The sequence below is a fragment of the Lycium ferocissimum genome, chromosome 6 (genome assembly GCF_029784015.1).
Source record: "Lycium ferocissimum isolate CSIRO_LF1 chromosome 6, AGI_CSIRO_Lferr_CH_V1, whole genome shotgun sequence".
Lineage (NCBI taxonomy): Eukaryota > Viridiplantae > Streptophyta > Magnoliopsida > Solanales > Solanaceae > Lycium > Lycium ferocissimum.
In genome coordinates, this window is record NC_081347.1 from 5,673,412 (window position 1) to 5,699,955 (window position 26,544).

Below are 26,544 nucleotides of genomic sequence, written 5' to 3' on the forward strand. Positions count from 1 at the left end.
ATTGTATGATGATGGTAGAGAAATGTCGACATGATACTCTTATTTGAGAGGTGAATTAAACAAATTACTAATAAAAGAACCATATCATTGTAGAACTCAAGATAGCTAAAACTTAAGAGCCTAAAATAATTTAATAACTAGTTGCATATATATATATATATATATATATATATATATATATATATATATATATATATATATATTTTCTGTCTTTTTCTTCTATCTCTTTTACTTTATTTTTGTTTAACCATACCTACTGCTCTAACTCTCTAAGTAGCCGGCAATTAAATATAAGTTTGTTCAAAGACGGGGAGCAATATAAACTTTTATGGCCTAATTAATCTTGTATCATTAGTTCATTAAATTGCTGTCAAGAATGAAAGGTGTAGATTTTATTAACAATAATTATCATTAAGGGAAATAATTATTTTAACTAATTGATTAGGATATGAAGCACACAATTAGAACTAAGACATAGTATGTTTTTGTCTATTCAGTTTATTTATTGATCAATCAACAAATCCTTATCCCAAAAATATTTTGTTCGGTTGTTTTAAAAAATTGTAATTGTTTTGTCACATAAATTCTTTGAAAAATTTAACAAAATTGATAACCTCATTGGAGTTGTTAGGTGATAATATCATAAAAAGTCTATGTAATTAAATTGTAAAAAAAAAGTAGAAAAATTGCATTTTTGGCGTATTTTAGCAAATGCTTAGTCCATCAAACCAATTAATTAAAGTTTAAGTTATGTGTTGTCAATGTAAGGAGTTTTTACACCATCAAGTCAATTTGTATTTGTTGCAACAGGTAACATGTCTTATTTTGAAAATTACAAATCTCACATTTTAAGAAAACTTACTGCAAATATTCTTTAGATGACCTAATAAAAAAAAAATACATTAAAGATGTATATAACTCAAACGCAATTAATAGTAATAATAGCACATTGACCTATTCTCAAGAATATCCTCTAAAATAACCATAAGGTTCCCTACAACTAAGAAATAACTTAAGAATTAAGAATAACTTGGTCTTAACTCTTACCCAAGTAAATCATTAAGCATTTGACTATGACTCTATCCTTATCATAAACTAATCAAACTTTCATTAATTTAATCCTACGGAATATTCTTCGATGTGACCAATTAAACTTTAACATTTCACAAAACAAAAAATTAACATAACTTCACAACAAAGAATTGTTCAAAACAAAACAAAACAAAAAAAGACGAAAAAGTCTTTTGCTTAAAGCTTTTAGCCTCTAGCTTATTAACGTGTGTAGCTGTCATAATTTATAACGCGGTTGTCTTTTCCCTACGTATTTTATTCCTTAACCCTACCAACTTCCATAGCCACCTCAATTTCATATATGCATATGCTTAAATCAGCTTAATTACGTGCTCATAATTTAAAGTTAATGGATAAAAAAAAAATTAAAACTTTTAGAACTGAACACGTTGTACTATTGAAATTATACGTTTAAAATTTAATACCTATCAAAATTTTAGTAATATGTCGCATATGTTATATTTATTTTTAACATCAAAATATTGGATTCGAATTGCCCACAAAGAATTGTTCAAAAACCAAATAAAACAAGAAAAGATTTACCTAGCTTATTAACGTTTTGTTAAAGGTGTCTTTTCCCTACGTATTTTATTTTAACCCTACCAACTTCCATAGCCACCTCAATTTCATATATGCATATGCTTAAATCAGCTTAATTACGTACTCATAATTTAAAGTTAATGGATAAAAAAAAAAATTAAAACTTTTGATATTCATTTTTTGTCTAGTTTTACATATATATGTTGCAAAAATATGCATGTTTGTGTTTACATGTATGGCATGATTGAAATGACATATATATGTAAAAAATATCTCTTGTAATAGATGACATATGTGCACTTGTAATATATTGCAAGCTTTTGTAATAAGATACGTTTTTTGTGATGATCATGTATATATGATATGTGATTAATCCAACAAGACAGTTAGGTTAAATATAACATGACGTCATATGTTTGTAGTTAAAAATCACCCTTGATAGGGTGGGCTAAATCTCGTCTTTAAAAATAGTTGATTAATTAATTATTTTTTATTTTGCTGATAAATTTAGTCTATTGGACTAACAAGGACAAAATTTGAATAGTGACTTAAAAAACAAATACCCCATAATATGACTGAGTCTACATATCCTAACTATATATACCTAAGAACCCCACCACCCTAAGAATAAAACCCGCAAACAATCAACACAATCACACAAAGCAGTACCATTTTATCCATTTCCTCTACATACTTCTTCAACAAGTAGAAAAAAAAAACACAAACACAAACACAAAACAAGAAACAACAACAACAACAACAACAACAAGAAAAAGAACAACTGTTTTTGTTTGGTTCAACACAAAAATGGGGATAGACAATTGGTCTTTGATAGGAAGGCTAAAAAGGGCAGTAAAAAAGATTACTTGTTTGCTGAATTTTGATGTCAACAAATGGAAAGTAGCATCATATATGATTGGATCATCATCATCAAGAAGATTACATCAGTTGAGTTTCAATGAAAGGAAGTTGCAAAAACAGCCAACTGGATTGAATGTAATATGTTTTGAGAATGATCAAGATTTGGTCAATAATGCAAATGATTATTCATCAAGTTCTAGTAACTCATTTAAAGGACTTCAAAGAACTATGAGTTATCCATCATCAGAAGATGATATTGATAAAAGAGCAGAAATGTTTATAGCTAATTTCTACAATCAACTTAAACTTGAAAGGCAAATTTCATTGGAGCTTCGTTATTACAGAGGGAATAGTTTTGGATCTTCAACATCTCCATGAGAAGAAGTTCAGAATAGCAGAGGCGGATTCAAGATTTAAATTTGATGGATTCAAGATTCTGCTTTCGTCGAAAATATGAGTTCAGAATTTAATATCTATATCACTTTTTCGACATTTTTCAGATATGTATAGATATAGTGAAGGATGGAGAAAAGCTAAAGCAATGGAGTCTGGTTTTCTGAAAGATGATTTCCATTGCTAAAACTTGTAAAACAGAGCATACAGTTTTTCATTTGTATGCTCTCTTTTTTCTTTTTTCTTTTTCTTTATATTTTTTTGTTTTTTTGGGGGGTGGGAGGGCGGGGGCGGCGGGGGTTTGGGGGTTGTGAATTCTGCATAGATTCCTTCAGGTGTGAATTTTTTATTTTTTATTTTTATTTTTACATATACACTGTACAGGTCAAAAGTATACAGTACATGCACATTTAATAAAGGTTTAGCTACCATTCAAGGTTTTCTTTTTCTTTTTGATCTTATTGGGGATTTTTGCCTTTTAAAAACGTACCGAAATTTAGTGTAATGGTATCAAAGATAGCTTAAGTTTCCAGCCGCCATTGGAACGTTGGTAGTAGATTCGCCTATGAGGCTTCGTTTATGATAAGAGTGAAACAGATGATGTGTTAGTTAAGTGCCCACAAGTGGGAAACGGTAAAAACACAAATCCAATTATCCACAATTTTGAACTGTACACCTAACTAACCCTCAAGGATTTCACAGTTCTCAAAAAACTATAGGTAGATTCAAGAAAATTTCAAAGCTAATGTACATCATAAAATAGGCCTGGATTTGAATACAGAAGTTTCATTCGCATTGGACTTGGCTGCGTTAGACTAGCAGCAGATGCACAATTCATATTATAATAAATTTCGCAAAAGATTAGGTTTGATACTGGATGTAAGATGAACCATGACACAAATAACTACGCAAATTAATACCAGAATAAGTATTAACATCAACTTACATTGTACAAGCACATATTGCCCCAATTGCTATTACAATAATATACTACTAGTCCATAATTACATTTGAAAGAGCAAAAAAATGTTAATGAAATTATGCACCACGCCAAATGTATCGGGGTACAAAGTGGAGTATTCTGTTGTTCGTGACTTGTAGCACTAATAACATCATCTAATTCATATACCTAATACCTTTCAAGGGGCAATAAGCACTGCTATTTGAATTCAGAATTGAGACGACAACTTGCTAATGCACATATGCAGGATTTTTAAAATGTGAGATCATCTAGTAATCAATCAAAAGTATCCTTCAATCCCAAATTTAAATGCCAACTCCACTCCAAGGATAAATACAGGGCCAACTCTTAAGCTGCTGTAGTATAAATAGTTGTCTGCTAACACTTTTGGCAAGAAAAAATCGAACAGAACTTGGAGTAGGATGCCTATTGGGTTTTACCAAGAGAACTCAGAAGGTGAACTCAGTTGTTATCTTCGGGCTTTTCCAGTCGAGTGTAAATATATCGCTACAGAAACAACACTGCAAAGAAGCATAAAATTGCTATTCAGTTATGTGCCTTGTCAAATTTGTGGAATTTTCCTGTAAATCAAACCTTCACACTTTTTTTTGATAAGATAAAAAGTAAAAGAAATCTTCACTTACGTGGAACCAAGGAAAAAGGCAAGGGAAAGGTGAAACCCAAATAGAAATACAGAAACAACTGCAGTCAGTAGCATCGCAACTGAAGTTGAATAGACCTGCAAACAATCACAAGCTATATTAAAAATCTTGTAAGCTCTCAGTTCATAGGCTGTGCGAGAGACTAACATTCCGGTCCGTCCTTTGCACAACTGATTATTCAAGTTTAAAAAGAAAAAGAAAAAGAGACTGATTATTCTATATCTGCATATGATAAATATCCACCACTCTCGGAAGGTAAATCAGCAGACCCTGGAAGCATGCACAAGCCAAAAGGATGGAGCTATACCTCCGCAGAAGCGCGCCAACTTAAAGCAAAAGAAAAGGAAGAGCAAGTCTCATTTTCAACTGCACCATAATCCTTTCCTATACTCTAAAGACGTGTGGACATGAGTGCATCCTGCAACTTCATAAGAGGAATCTAAGAGGCTCTTTAAATGGTAGCTAAACTTCATGCCTGATCCAACCAATGTTTTAGCATTCCAAAATTAGTTGCCTAACCATTGTCCTGATTTTCTATCGATATCTTAAATATTTTGGAATGTCTGTTTTCTCTGTAATTACATTTCAAGCAATAAGTAAGCAGCTTAGTATACATCATTTCTAAAGTGGAATCTCTAGCCCAGTTTATACTCTTCAATTAGAAAATCAGCATAGTCTAGGAAAAGATAAAGCGTGTCAGACATTGTGCTCACAACATAGATATTCTAGGGTGATCTTCAGGCGTTCGATACTTGGCACCAGATTGATGAACCCATTTAACACAAACTAATGCAGATGCAACACCAGATAAAATGTAGAATGTCATCCCTACCTTCACAATATTGTCAGCATACTTCATCACCATTGATACTGCAATACCACTGCAGAGACAAGTCTTGGTCAGTAACAATAGAAAGGCCGCTGATCCATGATGCAATCAATCCAATTTAAAACAATTGAATGACAGAATGTCAAATGAAAAAACCACAGGCAAAAGAAAAAAGGGAATAATGCAGCAGATAGAAACTTACACCCAACGTGACTCTATCCAAATAACCCAGTGAAACAGCTTAAATAGGAGGGAATGTTAAATGGTTTCAGTATATAGGCAACTTATGTTGAATGGTTAACTAGGATTGCAAAGGAACATAATAAGGGGTGAATGTGCACAATATAACTAATTAAAAGGACGGCACATTGAGCAAATATGGCAAACAAACAATTTAGGGAAAAATGCAACATGGGCAGCTTGTACCTAGCGGAACTGTCTCTTACCTAGAGTATCTTTTATGTCAATTAACTCAACCAAGACACAAGAGAACAACTTAAATGACTCAACTAAGCAGCTGCAAAACACAGAATTTTCTGAATGAGTTTTATGCCTCAGGAACATAAAATAGCTAGTACAAGAAAAGCAGTACTCCCCAAATATCTTGTATTATTAGACAACGTATCCATAATCTTGAAATGTATAAACTACTACTAAGAATATTTAGAGGAAATCAAACCTTAGTGCGTGGTTGAGAATCATGAGAACCGTAATCAGTGAATATCCATGGAAGAACCCACTGCAGAAAGATAAGGCAAAACTGTTAAACTTTACATATATCACAAAATATGAATCCCAATCTGATGAGATACTTGTCCTTTCAAGAAGAGCTATTGTTTGTGGTCACTGAAACTGTGATGTGCGAAACCTACTATTGAAAAGGGTCTTTTTAAATCCATTTGTGAATGAAGGCATCACATAGTAATGATTGGAACTGAAAATCATGATAAAATATAACTGACAGATAGAAAAAGCTCCAAAAGAAAACTTTTGGAAATGGCAGTAGCACTGAGGAAAAACAAGGTATTCCTGTGATGATATTCCCAGAAGTTAAACTATAAATGAACTCCAATCGCAAGATATTGGAATGATCTCTACTCCAATGAACAATCAATTCACTAAGCTAGCTCAAAATACCTGCAGTCATAGCATATTACCGGTGTTCTATTAGAGAAAAAGAGGCATCCAATATTGGTTCTTTTAATATTTACTCCAGAAACGGTTACTGAACCACTAGATCGAGAACAATCAATTGTTACAAGCGGCACAATATGCAAATATGGACATTGTAAAATGAAAGAAAGGAGTGATACCAACTTACTCATTCATGACTGCGTCAAAATCTTGAGTCATTATTGCAAAAGCATTGAAGATCATCCCAAAGACATACAACCAGAAGTTCTGAACATTAATATTTCTTGAAGGTCTCTTCTTAATTATAGCCTGCAAAGTTAAAAGAAAACTTATTCACAAGGTGTCTGAGTCGTGTTTACTTTAACATTAGGATGAGCATTTTTCCATTGGTGACGAAGCCTGAGATGGTAATTTAAACACTTAAGTCAACAGGCACAACTCTAATAAAGCGAAATTTAGTTAGAATCAGTTCTGAGGTCATTTAAGGTGCATATCTTTAAACTACTAATCTGATAGAATGTATCTGAAAAGACGTACCTCTGTGTAAACTCCTGCAAACCCACTCAAAAGGGCCATTACCTGAAATCAAACAAAGAGGTATTTCAACCACTAGAAGAAAAAGTTTTAACCTTTATGTAATATAGTCCCTGGAATATCTGTAACTTACAATAGCCATAACCCAACCTTGTAAAGGAGCCTGAAGAACATGATCAGAACTGCACAGAAAGCATCAATTCATTAAAGAAATACATTGAAATAGTTTCATTCCTCTACTCATATAAAATCAACAGAATATAAGGCATAAATCATGAATCTCATCAGGAACTGTTTATATAGATGGATAGCTGTTATATATTTTTCTGTGTTTCAGCCTGGATGATAAAAGATGAGAATCATGATTTTGTTTCATTATCAAAAATCATGATTCTCATCTTTTATCATCCAGGCTAAAACACAAAAATATATATAAAACAGCTATCCATCTATATAAACAGTTCCTAAGATGCGGAAATTACTATCATTAATCTCACCTAGGATTAAGCTGTGCAGTGGTGCACCCAGCACAAAGTAGAATGAAAGCAGCCCACTGAATTTCAGTTAACCTGAAAGTGAAAGTTGCTTTGAGTAGGACAAAAGATAGAAGATCAAAGTAGGTAAACAAGTAGGAGCACATTCTTTTTCTTGATAAGGTAAAACACATGGGCGTTTAAGACAAGTAGGAGCACATTCTTATATTATTATCCAGAAAGATGACCAAGTAAAAGTAGGAAACCTAGACCATACCAAAACTGAACTGTTTAAGCATTTGAACACAAATAACGCCTTCTTTTGTAAGTATCTGAAATATTTAGTGAAAGGACTTACTTCCTTTTAAGAATAATTTGATACAATATGCCGGTGCTGATAATATTCAAGTTCTTCAGTATCTGATATCCAGGAGCATCTACATACGCAAAAATGTAATACTGCAAAGACCCATGTGATGTCAATCAACAACATGTGAGATCGAAGACCTGATCAAGTCTGGGAACAAAGAAAATGATAACCAAAACAAAATCTAAACCTGCCTGAAGTAGATTCTTGACAAGGTAAAGTGCAGCGGGAATTGGGTACACTTTAACTTCATCCCACGTAGTGCTCAACCTAGAAACAGCAACATGTTAATTGGACAGGAGATAGAAACCAGCGTACTTATAACTAAAATTAAACCTCATTATGCAAATTCTTATTCACAAACAAATTTAATATAAATGTTTGACGATCTGCAGTGCTAATCCACCTAGGAAATTCCAAATTTAACTCATTCCTTCATTCATTAATCATTATTTGATAGACAGATTAAAGTGATGAAAATTCGAAAAGTTAATAGTAAATGGATTAATAAAACCGAAGCTAATTCATATACATATGAAAATCAAAGTGTAAGATGGTATAAACACCAAAGTTTTGGATCTAAACTCTCTGCCTAAGTTAACCATGAGCATTGTGCAAATACCCCTAAGATCTTACAAGGTAGGGTATCCAACTGAATTTGCTAATATGTAAAAATGCATTTTCTCACCGTAGCTAAGGGTGTAGCGTTTCAGGGAAGTGGGTATAAACCTTGGAAACCAGGGTTCAAATCTCAGCAGAAACAAAAAATACAAGGTATTTCTTCTCATCAACCTAAGTCACGGTTTGCAGAGGTACTTGGTACTTGTTCTAGTGGTAGGGAGCAGGTAGCCGTGAATAGTGGATGAGTGCAAAAGTTGGACCATACAACAACAACATCATACCCACAAGTGGAGTCTGGGGAGGGTAGGATGTACGCAGACCTTACCCCTACCTTTTTGGGGTAGAGAGGTTGTTTCCGATACACCACCGTTATGACAAAAATACTATGCCTCGGTCCCAAACAATTGGGTCGGCTATATGAACTGACCATTTTCTGCATTTAAGTGCATTTCATGCAGACAATATACAAAATAACAGTAAAAATAAATAGTACAATAATTTCTCTAATAGGGTTAAGAAACTCCTAGAAAAAGCACAGGAATTTATACATGCAGTGCTCACATAGGGATTCATAATACAAATAGAAAAGGCAAAGATTTGCAATTCCAGCTCCTTAACCCCAGGCAGAGGATATTTAATGATAAAAATAGTGTTAGAAACCTGTTGTCATCAGTAACGCCGTCCTTTCTCCAGATTCTTACCAAGGCCGCAAGCGACAACGCACATTTCAATGCCTCTACCTAATTACACAGATATTTGTGGTCAATACACAACAAAAGTAACAATTGAGCCATTGTTTATGACTATGAGCTCAAAACAACATAGAAAGGCAGCAAAAGAACCATTGAGTCATTTCACTAACCAGAAAATTTGCAGTGGTTACACTGTACTCATACTTCCCAGCTCTCTTCGACCACACAATGAGAATCGATTGTGAACTCGTAAGAACTGTCAGAATAAGTGTTACAAATGACCTATTCCAACCAGTAGAAAACCAAAACAACAAACAAAACATGAGCAATTCTTCTCATTGCAACAACAACACCAACATACCTAGTGTGGTCCCACAAGTGGAATCTGGGGAGGGTAAGATGTACGCAAACCTTACCTCTACCTTTATGGAGTAGAGAGGCTGTTTCAGATAGACCCTCGTCTCGAAAGGAAAGACAGTGATGTGACAACAAATACCAAAGTAAAAAGCATGGTATCAAGAGAAATATGGCAACAAAAATAGCACGATAAAAAGCAAATGAGGTAACAGATAGTAATACACATTGAAGAAACGAAACTACACGACTACTACCTAATACTGCTGGTACGGAGACCACTAGGCTACCTTCTAACCCTCTAGCCTAATCCTCGACCTCCACACCTTTCTATCTAGGGTTATGTCCTCAGTAAGCTAAGGTTGATTATCTATTAGCAATTCTTCTCATTATCTCAGCCATTAGCTACACAGTAGACTCTAATTAGCTAATAATGCAGCGCCGGTGTATAGTTCAGAGTAAGTGCAGTCATTTATATATACATTTTTAACAAAACAAAAAAAAAAAACTCATAGAATTAAGCTCGCTAGATCGATAATGGAAATATAGCCTAAATTTCTACAAGTTTAACACGGATAATTCGCGTAATTTTCAGGTGAAATGAGGATAAAAGAGAGCAAAAAAAGCAAAACCTTCGGCTTTTCTGTTTGAGGCCATTAATATCCGGTATTGCTCCGATAGCCGCCATGAATTACACTTTCTAACACTTATTTGATCCCTAATTTCTAGTATTTCATCATGTAATTGTAGATAGAGAAGCTTCCGAATCACAGTTTGCTTAGAGATTTGCAGATTCACTGATCAAAGTGTGAACAAATGGAAGGGCTGATGGGCTTGGACGGTTCTCTTTTTCTGTGGATTGGGCTTTGAAAACTCACCCGGAGTATTTCTGGCCCATCTACTAGTTTTTTCGGGTCATTTGCACTTCTGTTCAAAAATTCCGCGGAAATTGGTGGTCTTTAATTTTTGTCTTTACTTCTCATTTAATGAAAATTTGTGGGTCAAATTAACCTTATTCACTAGTCTATGGAATCAGAGATTCGAGTTCGAACCCCAGCAATAATAATTTCGCAAGGAAGAATTTCGTAGCAAATTATGCTGATTCGGCAAAAATTATGCCTTAAGGCCTAACTTCTGTAGAATCCTACGGAACTATGCCGGACAAGGGGTAACTTTACTTCTATATAGAAAATATGCCTTAAGGCATGGCATAGCGTTGTATGATAACTTAATTTCTACAGAATTATGCCTTAAGCCATAACTTTTCCCAGATAGGCATAGTTTGCTATGAAACTTTGTCTTACGATATATATATATATATTTTTTACTATGCTGGTTTCTACACAAGTGAAGTGAGGCCTGACTTCTACCCAAATAGGCATAATTTGCTACGAAATTCTGGCTTGCGATTTTTTTTTTTATACTATGTTGGGGTTCGAACCCAGAATCTCACGAATTTTCGGCCACCTAAAATGCTGTAGGGAAAAATTAAAGACCAGCAATTTGAGGCCCAAAAATTAAAAACCACCCTCGAAATAGGGCATTTGTGCGAATGTGGGCTGGTCTTTAATATTTTTCCTTCAAAATCGAACTTATGCCTACATAAGCACATGCTACGCATCAATATCCACAGCTTATGTCAGCTCCCTTAGAGAATTTAATGTCCTGCTAAGCATAAGTTCGATTTTAACCAAAAAAAAAAATTAAAGACCAATCCATTTGAATATAAAGATCGAACAATCGAACGGGTGACTACACAATGGGGCTAAGTAGAGATGGTTGACACGAATATCCCGACCTCAATGACCATTCTATCAAGAAGCATGGTGTTGGCGACTTGGTGCATGAACATGATAAAAAATACTTCACATACACAAATTTGTTTTATGCGATTGCTTGACTTTTATATACGTTCAGACCTCTCTATAATGTCACCCTCATATAACAAAACCTTTTTTATAACAATCAATTTTTTTGCAGAACCGATCTTTTATATTATATTTTACTTTTTTATAATAATTTTTTACCTATAACAACAACAACAACAACTATGTATATAACTATAAGCTACTTATAAAATTACCCCAGTTTAACAATTATTTTTTTAGTAATATACTAATTAATCATCTTAGAATCTCTAAAATTATCAACAATAGGTCTAGAGATTTTGATCAAATATTTTGATACTTTAATACGCTATTTACGACAAAGAATGTTATATGAATATATATTTTCATTATTAAAAGATTTTTCTTCATTTATATAAAGTGTGATTAAGTTTAGAATTTGATAATTAAAAATGAAATTCGATTTTATAAGACTTTTTTTGCCTGTAATAACGAAATATATTTTAAATGTTAATATTTTTATAGGTGTATAACAACAAAAAAATTCATACTCAACAATATTATTATAGAGATGTTTGACTGCAAATATAATATTCACTTCTAGAAATTGGATTTCCTTTGTACGAGATGTAGTGTTGATTTTAGAAGTACACATTGTGTACTATTAGGGTCTAGTATTATTACCATAAATTGTGCTTATAGTAAGTTACTCTAATTTTAAAGGGGAAAAAAGGAGTGAGTATATACCTTCTTTTTAAAAAATTAAGTATATGGAGGTGGAATAAATTTGAACTAGATAGAGAAGAAAGATATATTCAATGAATTTGAGATTTGGCGAGAACAATATGCATGTGTCATTAACATGGACAATTTCCTTTCATCAATTAGAGTAGACATTTTCTTTTGCCAAATCATTAATTTTCCTCAGCCCATACCAAGAGGGCACGAGCCAAAGGAAAATAATAATAATAATAATAATAAAAAAAAGTATATTTTTGATGTAACGTCAATCTAAGGGAAAAGAATTTGGTTCCTTATTTTCTCTTTTAGAAAATTTTAATAATATACAATCCATAAGAAATTACATCTACATAGCCATATTTTTTATTTGCATTTCGTATAGCCATATTTTCACAGTATACAATATTATACGGTAATATACAACTTTATACATCCACTGTAGATAATATATCAATCTTGTATAAAAGTGTATAATAATGTATAAGAGGTGTCATACCCACACTTTTATACTAGTATACAACATTATACAAACTTCTATTTTAGTTTTAGTTCCTGAAGCGTGACTCTACCAGCACGTATCCACCGCTCCAACATTGCCCTTATCTCCCGCGACACTCCACCAACATCGTGAAACTCGTAGAGCTAGACCGGAAAAATTAGGCGCCATGGGGGTAGCTTGGGTAAAAATATAAATATAGACTAAAATGAATAATTATTTTGTCCTAATTGGCATAGAGCGTAAACACCCCTTTTCTTTTTTTTTTATACTCTATTATTTTAATTTAGCATATAATTTAAAAAAATAAAAAAAACTTTTGAATATTAAAGTCTTTATATTTATATTAAATATAGGTAGAATGTATCAAAAAAGGAAAGTAAAGAAAAAGGAAATTGAAACGGGTAATCCAAATTGCTGCCAATATAGAAAGTGACCATTTTTCACTTTCCCCTTTTCCATTTCCATTTTCTTTGAACAAACAAAATTATCTTGAATATAACCTATACATACAATACATATTTGGAAGGGGTGTGTGAAAAGGGAGAAAGAAATGGGAGCATCGGAGGATGAATTGATGATGCACGACGCCGCCACAGACGACGACGATTTCTACAGCGGCGGTGACGCACATGATGACGACAACTCCGATGATGATGACGTCATGGATTACGATTTCATTGATAATGACTCCGATGATTCCGATACTGCCCTTGCACATCATCGCTCTCAGGTTACATTTTTCCTTTTTGAATTAGAGTTGTTATTATTTTTTTTTTTTAATTTATTGATTACTGGAAATAGTTGAGTGCTAGTAAAGAGATTTAATGGATGATTGTTTTAGCAGCCTAATTATTTTTTTCATCAAAATGATCTATTGTTTAGGTATAGTTGAAGATTTTTTTGAGCTTTTTCGTTTTTTCATTTTGTTTCGTTAAATTTAGGTTGTTTTTTTTTTTTTGAATTTGGAGGTGTTATTTTTTTATTTATTATTTATTTAATGGAAATAGTTTAGTGCTAGTAAAGGAATTTAATAGATGCTGGTTTTACTTGCTAATTATTGTTTTCATCAAAATGATCTATTGTTTAGGTATAGTTGGAGATCGTTAAATTTAGGGTTATTTTTTATTTATTATTGATTTACTGAAATAGTTTAGAGCTAGTAAAGGAATTTAATGGATGCTTGTTTTACCTGCTAATTATTTTTTCATCAAAATGATCTATTGTTTAGGTATAGTTGGAATTTTTTTTTTTTTCATTTTTTTTTTTTTAAATTTAGGATTTTTTTTTTTTTTTAATTTGGAGGTGTTATTTTTTATTTATTATTGATTTACTGAAATAGTTTAGTGCTAGTAAAGGAATTTAATAGATGCTGGTTTTTTTTTATTGTTTTCATCAAAATGATCTATTGTTTAGGTATAGTTGGAGATTTTTTTTTTTTTGTCGTTAAATTTAGGATTTTTTTTTTTTAATTTGGAGGTGTTATTTTTTATTTATTATTGATTTACTGGAAATAGTTTAGAGCTAGTAAAGGAATTTAATGGATGCTGGTTTTACCAGCTAATTATTGTTTTCATCAAAATGATCTATTGTTTAGGTATAGTTGGAGATTTTTTTTTTTTCAGCTTTTTCGTTTCGTTAAATTTAGGATTTTTTTTTTTTAATTTGGAGGTGTTATTTTTTATTTATTATTGATTTACTGGAAATAGTTTAGAGCTAGTAAAGGAATTTAATGGATGATTGTTTTAGCAGCCTAATTATTTTTTTCATCAAAATGATCTATTGTTTAGGTATAGTTGAAGATTTTTTTCGAGCCTTTTCGTTTTTCATTTTGTTTCCTTTATATTTGTGAATTTGGAGCTGTTATTGTTTTTGGTATCGATTACCGGAAATTCTTATCCTTTATTTTATGCATACTTGAGTAAAAAAAATGATTATTGGAAATAGTTGAATGCTAGTAAAGGAATTTAATGGATGATTATTTATTTAGCTGCTAATTACTGTTTTCATCAAAATGATTTGTCTATTAGATTTCCTGTGATTAACCGACATATTTATTGTTGCAAAATTTTCTTTTGGCTTTTAAAACTTAGGTTTGTAACAATAGGGGGAAATATAGAGCTATGAGTCAAAATCGAAGATTCTTTAGCTTTTTCGTTTTTCATTTTGTTTCGTTTATTTTTTGTCTGTAATTTTAATTTTAGGAACTGTTTTGAATTTGAAGCTGTTATTGTCTTTTTTTATTGATTACTGGAAATAGTTCAGTGCTAGTAAACAAATTTAGTGGATGATTGTTTTAGCTTGATACTTATTATTAGATTTCCCGAGTCTCAACCGACATATTTATTGTTTCCAAAACTTTCTTTTGGCTTTTGAAACTTTAGATTTGTAACCATAGGGGGGAAATATCTAGTATAACTAGATAGATTCTCCCAAATGGGGGGTTTCAGGCTCGAAACCCCTTGCATGCTTTCTTGGCCGAGCTCATCGTACGGGGCTTACCTAGTGCGGTTTATCTCTCATTTGTGGTTTGCGGGCTATTACACTGGAGCAGGTTTACCTTGTGCGCACCAGATGGGGCGGCTGCGGGTTCCTTGTCGGCCAAAAAAAAAAAAAGGGGGGGGGGGGTGTTGGGGATACGTTTTAGTTTATTCAAGACAGACAGCAGTAACTATTTCCTTTCTTGGTTCTCCTACTGCTTGCTTTCTGTTCTGGGTTTTTGCTTTTAGGTTGCGGAGTTTTGTGTCCACATTATGCCTTTTCTAAAAGAAGGGATTTATGAGTACTTATTCGAGTAGAAAATCGGGTGCAGATGTTTTCTCTAATCATAGCTTTTGAATTTCTTGCATTGAGAAACTAAGATATCTCATCTCCTGCTTTGACAACCAAGAGTATGTTCCTAAAGGGATACAATAAGTCTGATATGGGATAATGACAATGGACAAGAGAGGTTTATTAATTCGGATACTATTAAAACTGATGAGGCATAATGATGGGGCTGCTCAAGGAATTTATAAAGCTACTCTGAGTATCATATTTGTGGCAGTTCAAATGAAATTAGAGGTCCATCATGCTGTGAAACTTAAATTTATTATGGATTATGGAAGGAAAAGTTTTTCTTCATAAAAAAATATATTTTTGGGCTGAATATGGGTGCTCCAAGGAATGTTTTGAGTAATGTTGTGGAACTTCTTGCTATCGGTGCTAGGTAAGAAATACCACTCACTAAACCAAATTGCAACATGTATCTCTTTGATACCAAAATTGTAGAAGAACAGGTATCGATGGAGAAGAAGCATCTCTTCGACCGCCTTCTAGTTGGAGATATTATAAATTTGATTAGGCAGGAAAATGATAATGGCTGTTGTTTCCGGTTCTCAATGTTGATGTTTTTACCTCTTGAAGTGCTGAATTCTCAGATTCTTGATATGTTCTGAAGATTGAAGATTAATACCTTGACAAGGGATCTGAAATCACCTCTTACCCTAAGGTATTGTAGATCCACATAAGAAATAATAGAAAGGATAGAGCAGAATATCTTGTGGAGTAAGTTCAAAAAGCCTTTAAGGATGAATTCTGTTTATAGAACAGAATTTCTTGATGCTGCTCATCCCCTTTGGTTCACTTTTGAAAGCATGCTATGTGGATAAGAAAACAATTTTCAGAATTTGTGTGGTTCTCTGCCTCCTTTGGGGGCCTCTTGTTGTGAAATTTATTTTTTAGAAGGAAGGGACTTATTTTGTGTCTTGTGAACACCTGTAAGATATTGCTAGTATTTAAGTGGATATAGAAGAAAAGAGGAAGGGATTGGGTGGGTGGGGAATTTTTAACAGAGAGGGAAGAGCTTGTTTCTCTCACATTTGATAATGTTAATGTAATTGTTGAGCAACTGTTACAAATTATAAGCTTCGATAGGATATCTCTTTTTAAGGCAACAGTTTGGTATGATTACAAATATGTTGTAATGGAGGTTCAACCTAGAGGAACAAGCTTGTGGAGTAGGGAGATCTCTATTAAATATGGGCTCGAAGGATACTGGTGTACTAAACGTGTCGAAAAACTTGGAAGGTCTCAATGGGGAGAAGCATAAGAAATCTATGCTCTGAGTTCAAGCAACTTACAAGTATTCGGGAAATGGCAGCAAAACTGTTTTCTGGCAGGATGAATGGATTGTTCATGTCCTTTGAAGGACCAGTTCCCGAAGTTGTATGATGTTTGTCTTCTTCTAATGCTACTGTGTCTGAATCTAGAGTTAGTGGGGCTTGGATAGTCCACTTCAGGAGAAAATATAAAGAATGGGAATGCCAAATAGTATGTGAATTCGATTAGCTTTGGAAAGTTCTCAAGGTTTGCACACCTGTTTTTGACAGGTTGCAATGGCAAGGCTACAGCAAAGGATATTTTTCAGTGAAGTCTTTTTACGGGATTTTGAACAAAGAAGAACAACATCTCAAACCGTGGCCTTGGAAACAAATCCGGAAATCAAGAACTCCCCATAGAGTGATGTGTTTCTCTTGGATTGTGGCGAATGAGGCTTGCCTCACCATTGATAATCTCCAAAGAAGAGGCTGCATTTATGGGGCAGATGTTACTAATGCGGCGGCCAAACATAAACCATTAATCATCTTTCTTTGTATTGTCCTATCACCAACCCGCTAAGGCAGCTATTTAGTAAACTTTGTTGGCATCAAATGGTCTTGGGAATACACAGGATCTTTTGTGCTATTGGTATAAGTAGGGGCTGGAGAATGCAACAAATAGCTGGTGGTACACGATTTCAGCTTGTATTTGGTGGGTGATCTGGAAAGAAAGTAATTCAAGACGTTTTGAAGAGAAGAAAAAATTAGTTTAGGGGATTAACTTAGATTGTATCTTGTTATTTCATTTTTGTATAAAGGAATATGCTATTGAGGTAGAAACTTTATTAATTTATCGAGTCCCTTTAAGATTAAAAGAGGATTATACTTTTGGCTCTTCTTGAGATCACTTGTGGAGAAACTCCAACACTATCTTTGTTCTGTTTATGAATTAATTATTACCTTTTCAAAGAAAATGTTGTAATGTGGTAATAATACTGGAATGCTAGGTATTAATACATTAGTTACCACCAAATTTTGCATATTATGCTAGTGTTTGATAAAGTGAATTAACTATGGAATTCCTACATTTTAGCCATGGTTCTCCATTTGTTGTGATCTTTATCGTACTATTTTCTCCAATAAATGCTCGCTTACAGAAAGTACTCATGTTTTTACTTTGATTTACCTTTTCTGTAGTCAAATTATAGCATTTTGAATGAAGCTGATATTCACAAATGCCAAGAGGATAGTATTACAAAAATATCTACAGTGCTCTCCATTCCAAGGGTAGCTGCTGGCATCCTGCTTCGCCATTATAACTGGTAAATTCTTTTCATAAGCATTATTTTGTAGTTATGATTACAGATGTTAGACGTTGATGGACGATGGGTACTGAACTAGAAGTTCTTTCAGTCCTCAGTTGATTTTTGTGGGCATCAATCAATTTGTAGCCTATGCAGGTCCTTGTAATCAAATAGTATGCTTGTATTTGTTCTTATAAAAAGAAAAGTATGCTTGCAGTTATGGTAATTAACATTGGCTCTGGGATGTTGAGTCTGATACACATTGCTCTCATTTACGACATATGTACAAGCTTTTTAAGGTTTTTAGGGCTTATATGCTAAATATCCTAGCCTTTTTGGACTGACAGGAGTGTCAGCAAAGTGAATGATGAATGGTTTGCAGATGAAGGAAAGGTCCGCAGGATTGTTGGTTTGTTAGAGAATCCCGTGCCGCTCCCTAATGAGGCAGAGGTAATTAAATTTCGCAGATTTGGGTTGGATTGAAGCTACAGGTTTAGGGCTGATCGCTACTATTTCCTTGAACTCAAGATGTGCATTTACTTTTTTGCAGCTTACATGTGGGATCTGCTTTGACATTTATCCTCATAATGAGATCAGTGCCGCTGCTTGTGGTCATCCTTTTTGTCTTACATGTTGGCAAGGTTGGTATCTTTAGAAAATTGCTACTTCTTTAATGGAAGTTTGGAAGGCATTTGGGTCAAACATTCCCTCTCCTTGTGAAACCTGGCATTCTAGATGAATGAAACTAGCCTTTTTTCAGTAGACAGAATTACTTGAGAAAATCTTTAAGTTACGTTATACTGTCTTACGCATGCTTTGCTAGTTTATCTAGCTGTAATGGGTTGAGGCTTGCTTTAGAGCTCATCCAGCTCGTTGACAAAAAAAGATGTTGGAAAGAAGAAGATAACAATATACTACTGGGAGGATAATACATTTTCTACTCCTTTCAGGGTTGTTCTTGATTTCTAAATTTTATTGTAGGTTCCTAGAAATGTGGGTCCTTTCGTTCTTATTTTTGGTACTCGGGGGAATCAGTAGAGCTTTTTAGGAGGTGGAAATGTTTTGCATATCTAAGGTCTACTCTGCTGTTGTTGGTTAATTTTTGAGCACCCACAAAGTTTCTGTTACCACGGTTTATTCACTGTCTTCCTGGAGGGCGATACTTTTGTCTAGATTCTCTAGTACTGCTTTGTACGGGGACTTTTCTCGCTTAAATAAGTTGTTACTTGATTTAGAAAATACAGGTGCGAAAAGTTGATTTCAGAGCTTATGGATATGGTAAGCTAAAGAGAAAAGATGACAGTTAAGTCTCTGAGACGTTTACTGGTTAATCTTGTTATCATAGAACAATTTAGTGGTAAGAGCGCAACGCGTGATGTCTGGGTTAGGTGCACGTCACGTGTCGAACATTGTTGCAGGAAAAAACCTGGTATTTAAGTGGAGAAGGGTAGAGGGGCTGGTCCAATGTCTATCAATTGGTTGTGGTGGCTAGTTTTGTCTCATTTGTCGTATGGGCATCCCATAGAGCTTCTCATCCTCTCTCTATTTGGTGCAGGGTATATTAGCACAGCCATCACTGATGGTCCTGGATGCTTAACGTTGCGCTGTCCTGATCCATCTTGTAGTGCTGCTATCGGAGTAGATATGATAAACAAATTGGCAAATGACGATGACAAAAAGAAGTATAACCGCTACTTTATTAGGTCATTTGTGGAGGACAATAGAAAGGTAATTGATCGCATAAAGCTTTTGTTATTTGCCTCGTGAATCTTCTCTCCCCCTCTAGTGATACTTTTTGTTATTTGTCTTTTGGGAGAATCTTTACTATATGTCTGTTAAGTGCCTAAAGGTTGTTCTGGTCTTCTTTAGACAAAGTGGTGTCCTGCTCCAGGATGTGATTATGCAGTTGACTATATTGTTGGTAGCGGAAGCTATGATGTTACTTGCGGGTGCTCTTATAGTTTCTGCTGGAATGTGAGTTGCAATGTTTAAACTTACTGTTACCATTCTCAAAAAAAAAAAAAAAAAAAAAAAAAGGTTTAAACTCAACTACTTTATCTAATGATGGTTGTTCTTTTCCCACATTTCTGTAATCACCACGATTTATATATTTGTAGTGTACCGAGGAAACTCACCGCCCAGTTGATTGTGGAACTGTGTCCAAGTGGATTTTGAAGAACAGTGCGGAGTCTGAAAACATGAACTGGTATGCAGTATCAGATTCTATTATCCTGTCCTTTTCTTTTTCTTTTGTATTACTTGGTTTAGCTGGATTTGGTAAATTAATCTTGGAAGAGAGATGAAATAACTTGAGGAAGGAGCTATTCTAGTTAGTAAGTTCTCTGGTCAAATTGTTGCATCATAGATGGGTTTAAACCATCTTAGAGACATAGATGGAATTGGCGCATAATTTTAAATGGTAACTTATTGTAATCTTGGTTGTCTTCCTTTTGTTGGGAAAAAATAGTGACTGTGGGAACAAAATTACAAAGGTAAAGTTGGAGCATAAAAACTTTGAAATTCGTAAAAGGGCTATAATGCAGCCATTTTTCTGCTTGGAACTTATAAGAAAAGGTTCCCATTGTTCTTTCGTGTAAGTCTTGATTCAAAGTTTGCTTTCTCCATGTTGGTAGTTTCTGTGTAATAGTGAAGTTTGAATAGACTACAGAGAGGTTTATGTTTTCGAAAGAATCAACTTCCTGTGACTGTCTGAGGACACATGGAAGTAGAATTTTAACCAGGCTCATTTGTTGGAGAGAACATATGGTTAATGTTGATGTATGCTTTTGATTTGGATATGTGAACTTTTGGTGATTGATATCATTACTTGATTTGAATAAGTGAGCCTTTGGTGATGGATATCGTTACTAGTTGTTACTTGGAAGTCCCTGGTAACATTGATCAAGTAGCTACCCAGGAAAATTAATGTAGTATCACATGTCACGGGTCTGAACCTTGCCGCAGACAAAAGCTTGATATTTAAGTGGAGGAGGGTAGAGGGCGGGCCCATTATCCATCGAGTTTCGAACCTTGCACCACTGACCCCGGAAATTTCTCTGTTACTAAAAAATAATAATTATTATAGTAACGCTCATCAAGTGAAGGTCAGAGTATCACACTAGTTTTGTTGAGCTATTGCCAAAAGTTCAGCAGCCTTTTTTTTTGGGGATAAAGTATTAAATTGTATTTAAAGGAGGGCAAAATGTGCAATTTAATACCTATAGAAAATCACGAATAACACCAATCATTCATATATATATATATATATATATATATATATAGAGAGAGAGAGAGAGAGAGAGAGAGAGAGAGAGAGAGAGAGAGACATAAATAAAGGTGTACGAAATCTTTCTCTACTCCATCAGAAGCTCTCCCGTTCATCTCTCCCCCTATGGTTTTCATAAGTGCTAGAGGAGCAACATTTCATGTCCTGTGTCTTCTAAAGTCCCTGCCAAACATTGTTTCTTTTGCAGTGCCCGGCATCACCCACTCTAGTCCTAAACACCTTAGAATTTACCACCATAAACAAGCTGCGATCCAGCAATTTAAAAGGATGGTCCATTGTCTACTCTATGTTTTGTGTCTCTGTTAGGCTCATATTTCAGTTGTTACTGTTTCCTATTTTGTTAACTCCAGTTTTTACCCTCCTTGAAGTTGTCGAATCAGTAACATTTTCAGGTTCTTGAGATTTAGGTTTTTTGCAATTTTAATTGCTGTATAGTGCCAACATATAGCTGTTTTTTTCACATAACAGTTCTTGATTCAAAGCAGAGATGCATTTGGTGTTATATAGCCTGCTATTTCAGTCATTATTCAACTATGTATCTGTGGTAGCTTGGTCCCCTGACAACCTAGCTAACCTCTATACAATTATACTTGTGTATTTCATCTAAGCCTGAATTCCATGTCCGAGTTAAAGCTGCATTTTCTGGATATGCATTCTGTAAATGCTTTTCACTTTCAGTGAGTGACACTAAACGTCATTATCTTGGTGACATTGCAGGATATTAGCTAATTCTAAGCCTTGTCCGAAATGCAAGCGGCCAATTGAGAAAAATCAAGGGTGCATGCATATCACATGCACACCACCCTGCAAATTTGAGTTTTGCTGGTAAGTGTGTTAGCTATTGCCATGAAATATTAATAGTTCCTGTTCCTAGCATATGCTGTAGAGAGCAAGTTTTTTTTCAGCCAGTATTCCGTTTATTATGCACACACCAAGCGGCAGGAAAAGAACAACCTCAAATCTTGTTTCTTTGTGATTGTCAACTAAAAAAGACATCTTTGCAGGCTCTGCCTTGGCCCTTGGACGGATCACGGCGAGAGAACTGGTGGCTTTTATGCATGCAACCGTTATGAGGCAGCAAAGCAAGAGGGGGTGGTAAGATCGTTGCTCTTTCAGTATTTTCAAGATCTATCTGCTAATTCAGTTCTTTTAATCATAAGTTAACTCATGTTTATTTACTGTTTTTGTTCCAGTTTGATGAATCTGAAAAGAGGAGAGAGATGGCAAAAAATTCTTTAGAAAGATATACACATTACTATGAACGATGGGCCACCAACCAGTCGGTAAGTAGAGGTTTAGGACATGTTTATTTTTGGTTGTTTCTCATTATCACTATCTCAACTTTACAGCTGTTAGAAGAAGGATAATAAAACAAAAGATTGGTTTTTGCTCATGTTCTTTGTAGGTACTATTGTAATTTTTCTTTCAGATGTTAATTTGTATTCTAAATATGTGGTGATGGCTTCTTGCATGGATGATTGATTAAATTAGCATGTGACATGACACATGAAATTTCTATACATGATCTGTCAGCAGGCTTTCGGACACTGTGGTTCCGGTTCTCATGACCATTTTGCTTTTGATGTCATCAACTTAAATATAATAGCAAAAAAGTCTAATGTCCATGGAAATGTCTCAAATTGTGGTAGATGCTGCATAACTTCTGTTCCTAATGGGAGTCTATTATTACCTATCTAAAGGTCTACTTATACTATATGAAGTTGGATGATGTAATAACACTGTTAAGTTATATTCTTAAGCAATTGTCAGCATGATGTTGACCTGTACGACATCTCGATAGTTCCAACATTGATTTTGAATGGAACATGTTCATTCGAGATTGATTTTTATGTAATCTAATGGGACGAAAGAGAGTGTGGTATGGTGAATATAACTAGGGAGAATAATTTATGTAACTAATCCTCCATTAGTTTAAATGCTTTCTATTTTACTTTTTCCCTAAAAATGACCTCTTTCCTTCATAGCAAAGTCAGCCCCATGTCCCCCTCCAAAAAGATGTTTATCCCTTTTATGCTTCATATATGATATCTTAGATACCTTTGGAACTGGAAGTCTGGGACTTGGGTATTCTTCATGACAGTTATTATTCTTTTACTGTAATCATCTTTCCTGCTGTCTTCTCAAATCATCTTGTGCAGTGTGAAGGCACTAGAAACTTTTGCCCATTTGTGGGTCTGAAAAGTATTAGAAGTAATGATCCAGAAAAATCGATCTCTTTTATGTCAAAGTCATGAACACATTTGGAGATGGGGTTGTTACTATCTTCTCTGTTCCAGTAGTTAAAATTCTGTATGTTTCATGTTGTAACTAGGCGAAGACTGCATCCTGGGGATAGAGACCAAGTAGTGTATAATTATGCTATTTTGCCTCAAAATGCCGTTGCTTTTGTTTCTGATTCTTTTATTTATTGTGAGAAGTTTTACTCTAGATGCTGCAGGATCCTTGCTTAACTGCTTATCTGATGTCAGTAATGTCTTTTTTATGTCTTATTTCAGTCTCGGCAAAAGGCACTTGCAGATCTTCAGCAAATGCAAACAGTACATGTAAGAAAATTTCCTTTACATAATTTTTTTTTTTTTTTTTTTACATACAACAGTCTTTTGCTATTTTGCTTATACACTTTAAATTTGACTAACAAACCGCTTGGAAGTGTTTGTTTCTCTTTCCTGAAGAATTTGAAAATATTCATAAGTAGAAGATCCCAGATTTCGGATGAACAAATTCAAACTTGAAAAGACTTTCATTGTATGTGCAGAATATTTTCCCTGGGAAGTCTTGTCCTCATCTCTATGGGACTGAGCTGCTGAGTTTAATTTCATTGTTGAGTTTTTTTAGTCTCTGCTCCTCTGAATGTTTTTTAACTCTCTGTTTGTTATCTACCAACTTGCAGTCATGTACGAACGGTGTGTTCTATCCTGATATCTTTTTTTTTTGGTGAATAAAAACAAAAAGCTTTTCTTTCCTCCAACAAAAATCTTTTTGTTATCTTTCATGCTTCCTACATTGCATATTCATCCATCCAGCAACCATACAAAAGTGGTCAGATACAAGGCTGGGTATCAAAAGAGGACACTCTTTCTCTTTCAAGTTGTCATTATCTGATTGTATTTCTGAATTTCTGGAAAGCATTTATAGTGATTGCACTTTGCAGCTTGAGAAGCTGAGTGACAAACAGTGTCAACCTGAATCACAGCTCAAATTTATTATAGATGCCTGGTTGCAGGTAATGTAAATCTTCTATCTCAATATGGAGTGTTCTTTCTCTTGATTCATGTATATATGCTGATTATGATAACGGCTAAATGCAGATAGTTGAATGTAGACGTGTGCTAAAATGGACATATGCATATGGTTATTACTTACCCGAGCATGAACAGGCCAAGAAGCAGTTCTTTGAGTATTTACAAGGTTTTGCCTTTGCTTCCCTTTTTGAGAATCACATTAGATGGTTTCCTTGATTTATTGAGGCGCTTATCCTTAATGCCGTAGGTGAGGCTGAGTCTGGACTTGAACGGCTTCATCAATGCGCGGAGAAGGAACTCCAGGGATACCTTGATGCGGAAGGTCCATCAAAAGAATTTAATGAGTTCCGAACAAAGCTTGCAGGGCTCACAAGGTAATATAGATTCTAATAAGGATGTTGTAATGCATCATTAGCTTTAGGGTCTGTACATGTATCTTGCTTATGTTCAATTTTAGTGCCAATTCGGTGGAGGTTATTCCTCATTTTATCGAGCATCTCGCTGAAATGCAGTAATATCCCATCTGTTATAATTTTCTTGTAGAGATGAGTAGTGAGAGTACTAATGTAATTTATTCTGTTCAAATGATGACAGTGTAACTAGAAACTACTTTGAGAACCTGGTCCGGGCTTTAGAGAATGGTCTCTCGGATGTCGATGTTCATGGTGCTTACAGCAGGGCAGCTAGCTCGAAAAGCCTGGGCGGTGGGAGCATCAAAGGGAAGGGCGGTAGAGGGAAGGGAACCACATCGAGGTCAAGCAGTTCTAGAAACATAGATGATTCAGGACATTGGTCTTGTGAATATTGTACATATGCTAATGTTAGGTCCGCTACCGCATGCCAGATGTGCCAGCAGCGCCGTTGAAGCCCATTTTTGAGTTTACTACTTCGGATTGGGAAAATCCTCATTATCTGCTGATTGCTATGACTGAGGTTCAGATCCAGATGAAGATACTGTTTTCTAACCCGCGGACATGCTGGAATAAATTGGAACCTAGCAGTCGAGAAGTATGATGGAGAAGGATGAAAAGATGGCCATAAGTTGGAAAGCCAATCATACCGCTGGAGATGAATATGTATATAATGTTTGTTGTCATCTTTGTTATCTGTACCTGACTTGTGCCAGAAACATGTTCTTTTAAAATATTGAACTCCCTGATTATACAACGCTGTTGTGTTAGTAAAGTGTTACTTTAGGGGACTGCTCCATTGGCTCCTAAACTACGTATAAATATAAACATGCTCACGGGTGTATTGACAAACTCTTATCTACTGTTTCTCCTGGATTAGCAATGGGCTCAGTAATAACCACGGGCTAATCTTTATAAAACCGAAGTGCGGAAGTTTTAAGCATATCACATCATATGAAGTAGAAAGTCGAACTAAGAAAACAATGCGAGGCATTGAATGGATAGCTAAATCTTGCACAAAGCGAGCATCTGTTTCACTAGCTAAAGTGCACTCTCAAGTGTTTGAATTGTTTAGAGGATCCAACAGTAGTATGAAATTTCGTTTTGAACCGGATGGGGGAGTAGCTTTCATCAGGCCATCTTTCTTGCAATTTTACTCTTCTTGTGGACCCAATCCCAGTTAGTTAAGCTAAATAGGCTTCAAACACAACGATGTCATACCCAGTGTAATCTCACAAGTGGGGTTTGGGAAAGGAAGGATGTACGGCGACCATACCTCCATCTTTGCTGGGTAGAGGTTGTTTCCAATAGACCTTTTGCTCAAAAGAGATGTAATCGACGCAAGAAAGTAGGAAAGAGAAAAGAGACAACAAACTAATAATGTACAAAACAAGTGCAACAACAAATATCGATGCACATAGGCAATTAAATAGGCTTCAAATTCTGGATCGTTATACCAAAAATAAAAAAGAACTAGATGATCAGACAACAAAGCTTACACTCATGCCAATTGGTTCACCACCCTTATTTTGTTCTAATGTAAAAAAGAGCTGATCATTAATCAAGGCCCAAGAATTTGCTGGATATATCACTAGACCCAGATTGTGATTTCAATAAACTCAAGCT

General features: G+C 34.6%; 3 protein-coding genes across 4 annotated transcripts; 2 read left to right on the top strand and 1 right to left on the bottom strand.

Moving 5' to 3' along the window:
• The first annotated feature begins 2,418 nt into the window (after nucleotides 1–2,418).
• On the top strand, nucleotides 2,419–2,850 carry LOC132061044 (uncharacterized). Its single transcript, XM_059453924.1, has one exon. The coding sequence runs from the start codon at nucleotides 2,419–2,421 to the stop codon at nucleotides 2,848–2,850; it is 432 nt and encodes a 143-aa protein (XP_059309907.1).
• A 1,249-nt stretch (nucleotides 2,851–4,099) lies between these two features.
• On the bottom strand, nucleotides 4,100–10,238 carry LOC132059073 (CMP-sialic acid transporter 2-like). 2 transcript variants are annotated; one of them, XM_059451556.1, is made up of 13 exons: nucleotides 10,125–10,238; nucleotides 9,309–9,420; nucleotides 9,107–9,186; nucleotides 8,020–8,095; nucleotides 7,817–7,917; nucleotides 7,483–7,554; nucleotides 7,119–7,167; nucleotides 6,989–7,030; nucleotides 6,639–6,760; nucleotides 5,997–6,056; nucleotides 5,321–5,369; nucleotides 4,471–4,565; nucleotides 4,100–4,347 (listed from the first exon to the last, which is right to left on the bottom strand). In XM_059451556.1, exons 1-13 carry the CDS (start codon nucleotides 10,178–10,180, stop codon nucleotides 4,296–4,298), a joined length of 966 nt encoding a protein of 321 aa, XP_059307539.1. In that variant the 5' UTR covers nucleotides 10,181–10,238; the 3' UTR covers nucleotides 4,100–4,295. The 2 variants fall into 2 exon arrangements, with proteins under 2 accessions (XP_059307539.1, XP_059307540.1); XM_059451557.1 differs by lacking the exon at nucleotides 5,997–6,056.
• Nucleotides 10,239–13,023: 2,785 nt separating this feature from the next.
• LOC132059074 (probable E3 ubiquitin-protein ligase ARI8) lies at nucleotides 13,024–25,711 on the top strand. The gene is made up of 15 exons (XM_059451558.1): nucleotides 13,024–13,309; nucleotides 17,853–17,977; nucleotides 18,307–18,409; nucleotides 18,510–18,600; nucleotides 19,515–19,687; nucleotides 19,829–19,933; nucleotides 20,077–20,165; nucleotides 21,963–22,070; nucleotides 22,250–22,340; nucleotides 22,439–22,528; nucleotides 23,762–23,809; nucleotides 24,418–24,489; nucleotides 24,575–24,674; nucleotides 24,756–24,882; nucleotides 25,103–25,711. The coding sequence occupies exons 1-15, from the start codon at nucleotides 13,130–13,132 to the stop codon at nucleotides 25,371–25,373; spliced, it is 1,773 nt and encodes a 590-aa protein (XP_059307541.1). The 5' UTR covers nucleotides 13,024–13,129; the 3' UTR covers nucleotides 25,374–25,711.
• Nucleotides 25,712–26,544: the final 833 nt, after the last annotated feature.

What these genes read in the sequence shown, in the direction of transcription:
- LOC132061044 (XM_059453924.1), top strand. Translation starts at nt 2,419, where the DNA reads ATGGGGATAGACAATTGGTCTTTGATAGGAAGGCTAAAAAGGGCAGTA.
- LOC132059073 (XM_059451556.1), bottom strand. Translation starts at nt 10,180, where the DNA reads ATGGCGGCTATCGGAGCAATACCGGATATTAATGGCCTCAAACAGAAA. An exon ending in TAACCACTGCAAATTTTCTG is followed by an intron (nt 9,187 to 9,308) that starts GTTAGTGAAATG and finishes CTGTGTAATTAG; the next exon opens with GTAGAGGCATTGAAATGTGC. An exon ending in TTGTCAAGAATCTACTTCAG is followed by an intron (nt 7,918 to 8,019) that starts GCAGGTTTAGAT and finishes GGGTCTTTGCAG; the next exon opens with TATTACATTTTTGCGTATGT.
- LOC132059074 (XM_059451558.1), top strand. Translation starts at nt 13,130, where the DNA reads ATGGGAGCATCGGAGGATGAATTGATGATGCACGACGCCGCCACAGAC. An exon ending in CTTATAGTTTCTGCTGGAAT is followed by an intron (nt 19,934 to 20,076) that starts GTGAGTTGCAAT and finishes ATATATTTGTAG; the next exon opens with TGTACCGAGGAAACTCACCG. An exon ending in CAGCAAAGCAAGAGGGGGTG is followed by an intron (nt 22,341 to 22,438) that starts GTAAGATCGTTG and finishes TTTTTGTTCCAG; the next exon opens with TTTGATGAATCTGAAAAGAG.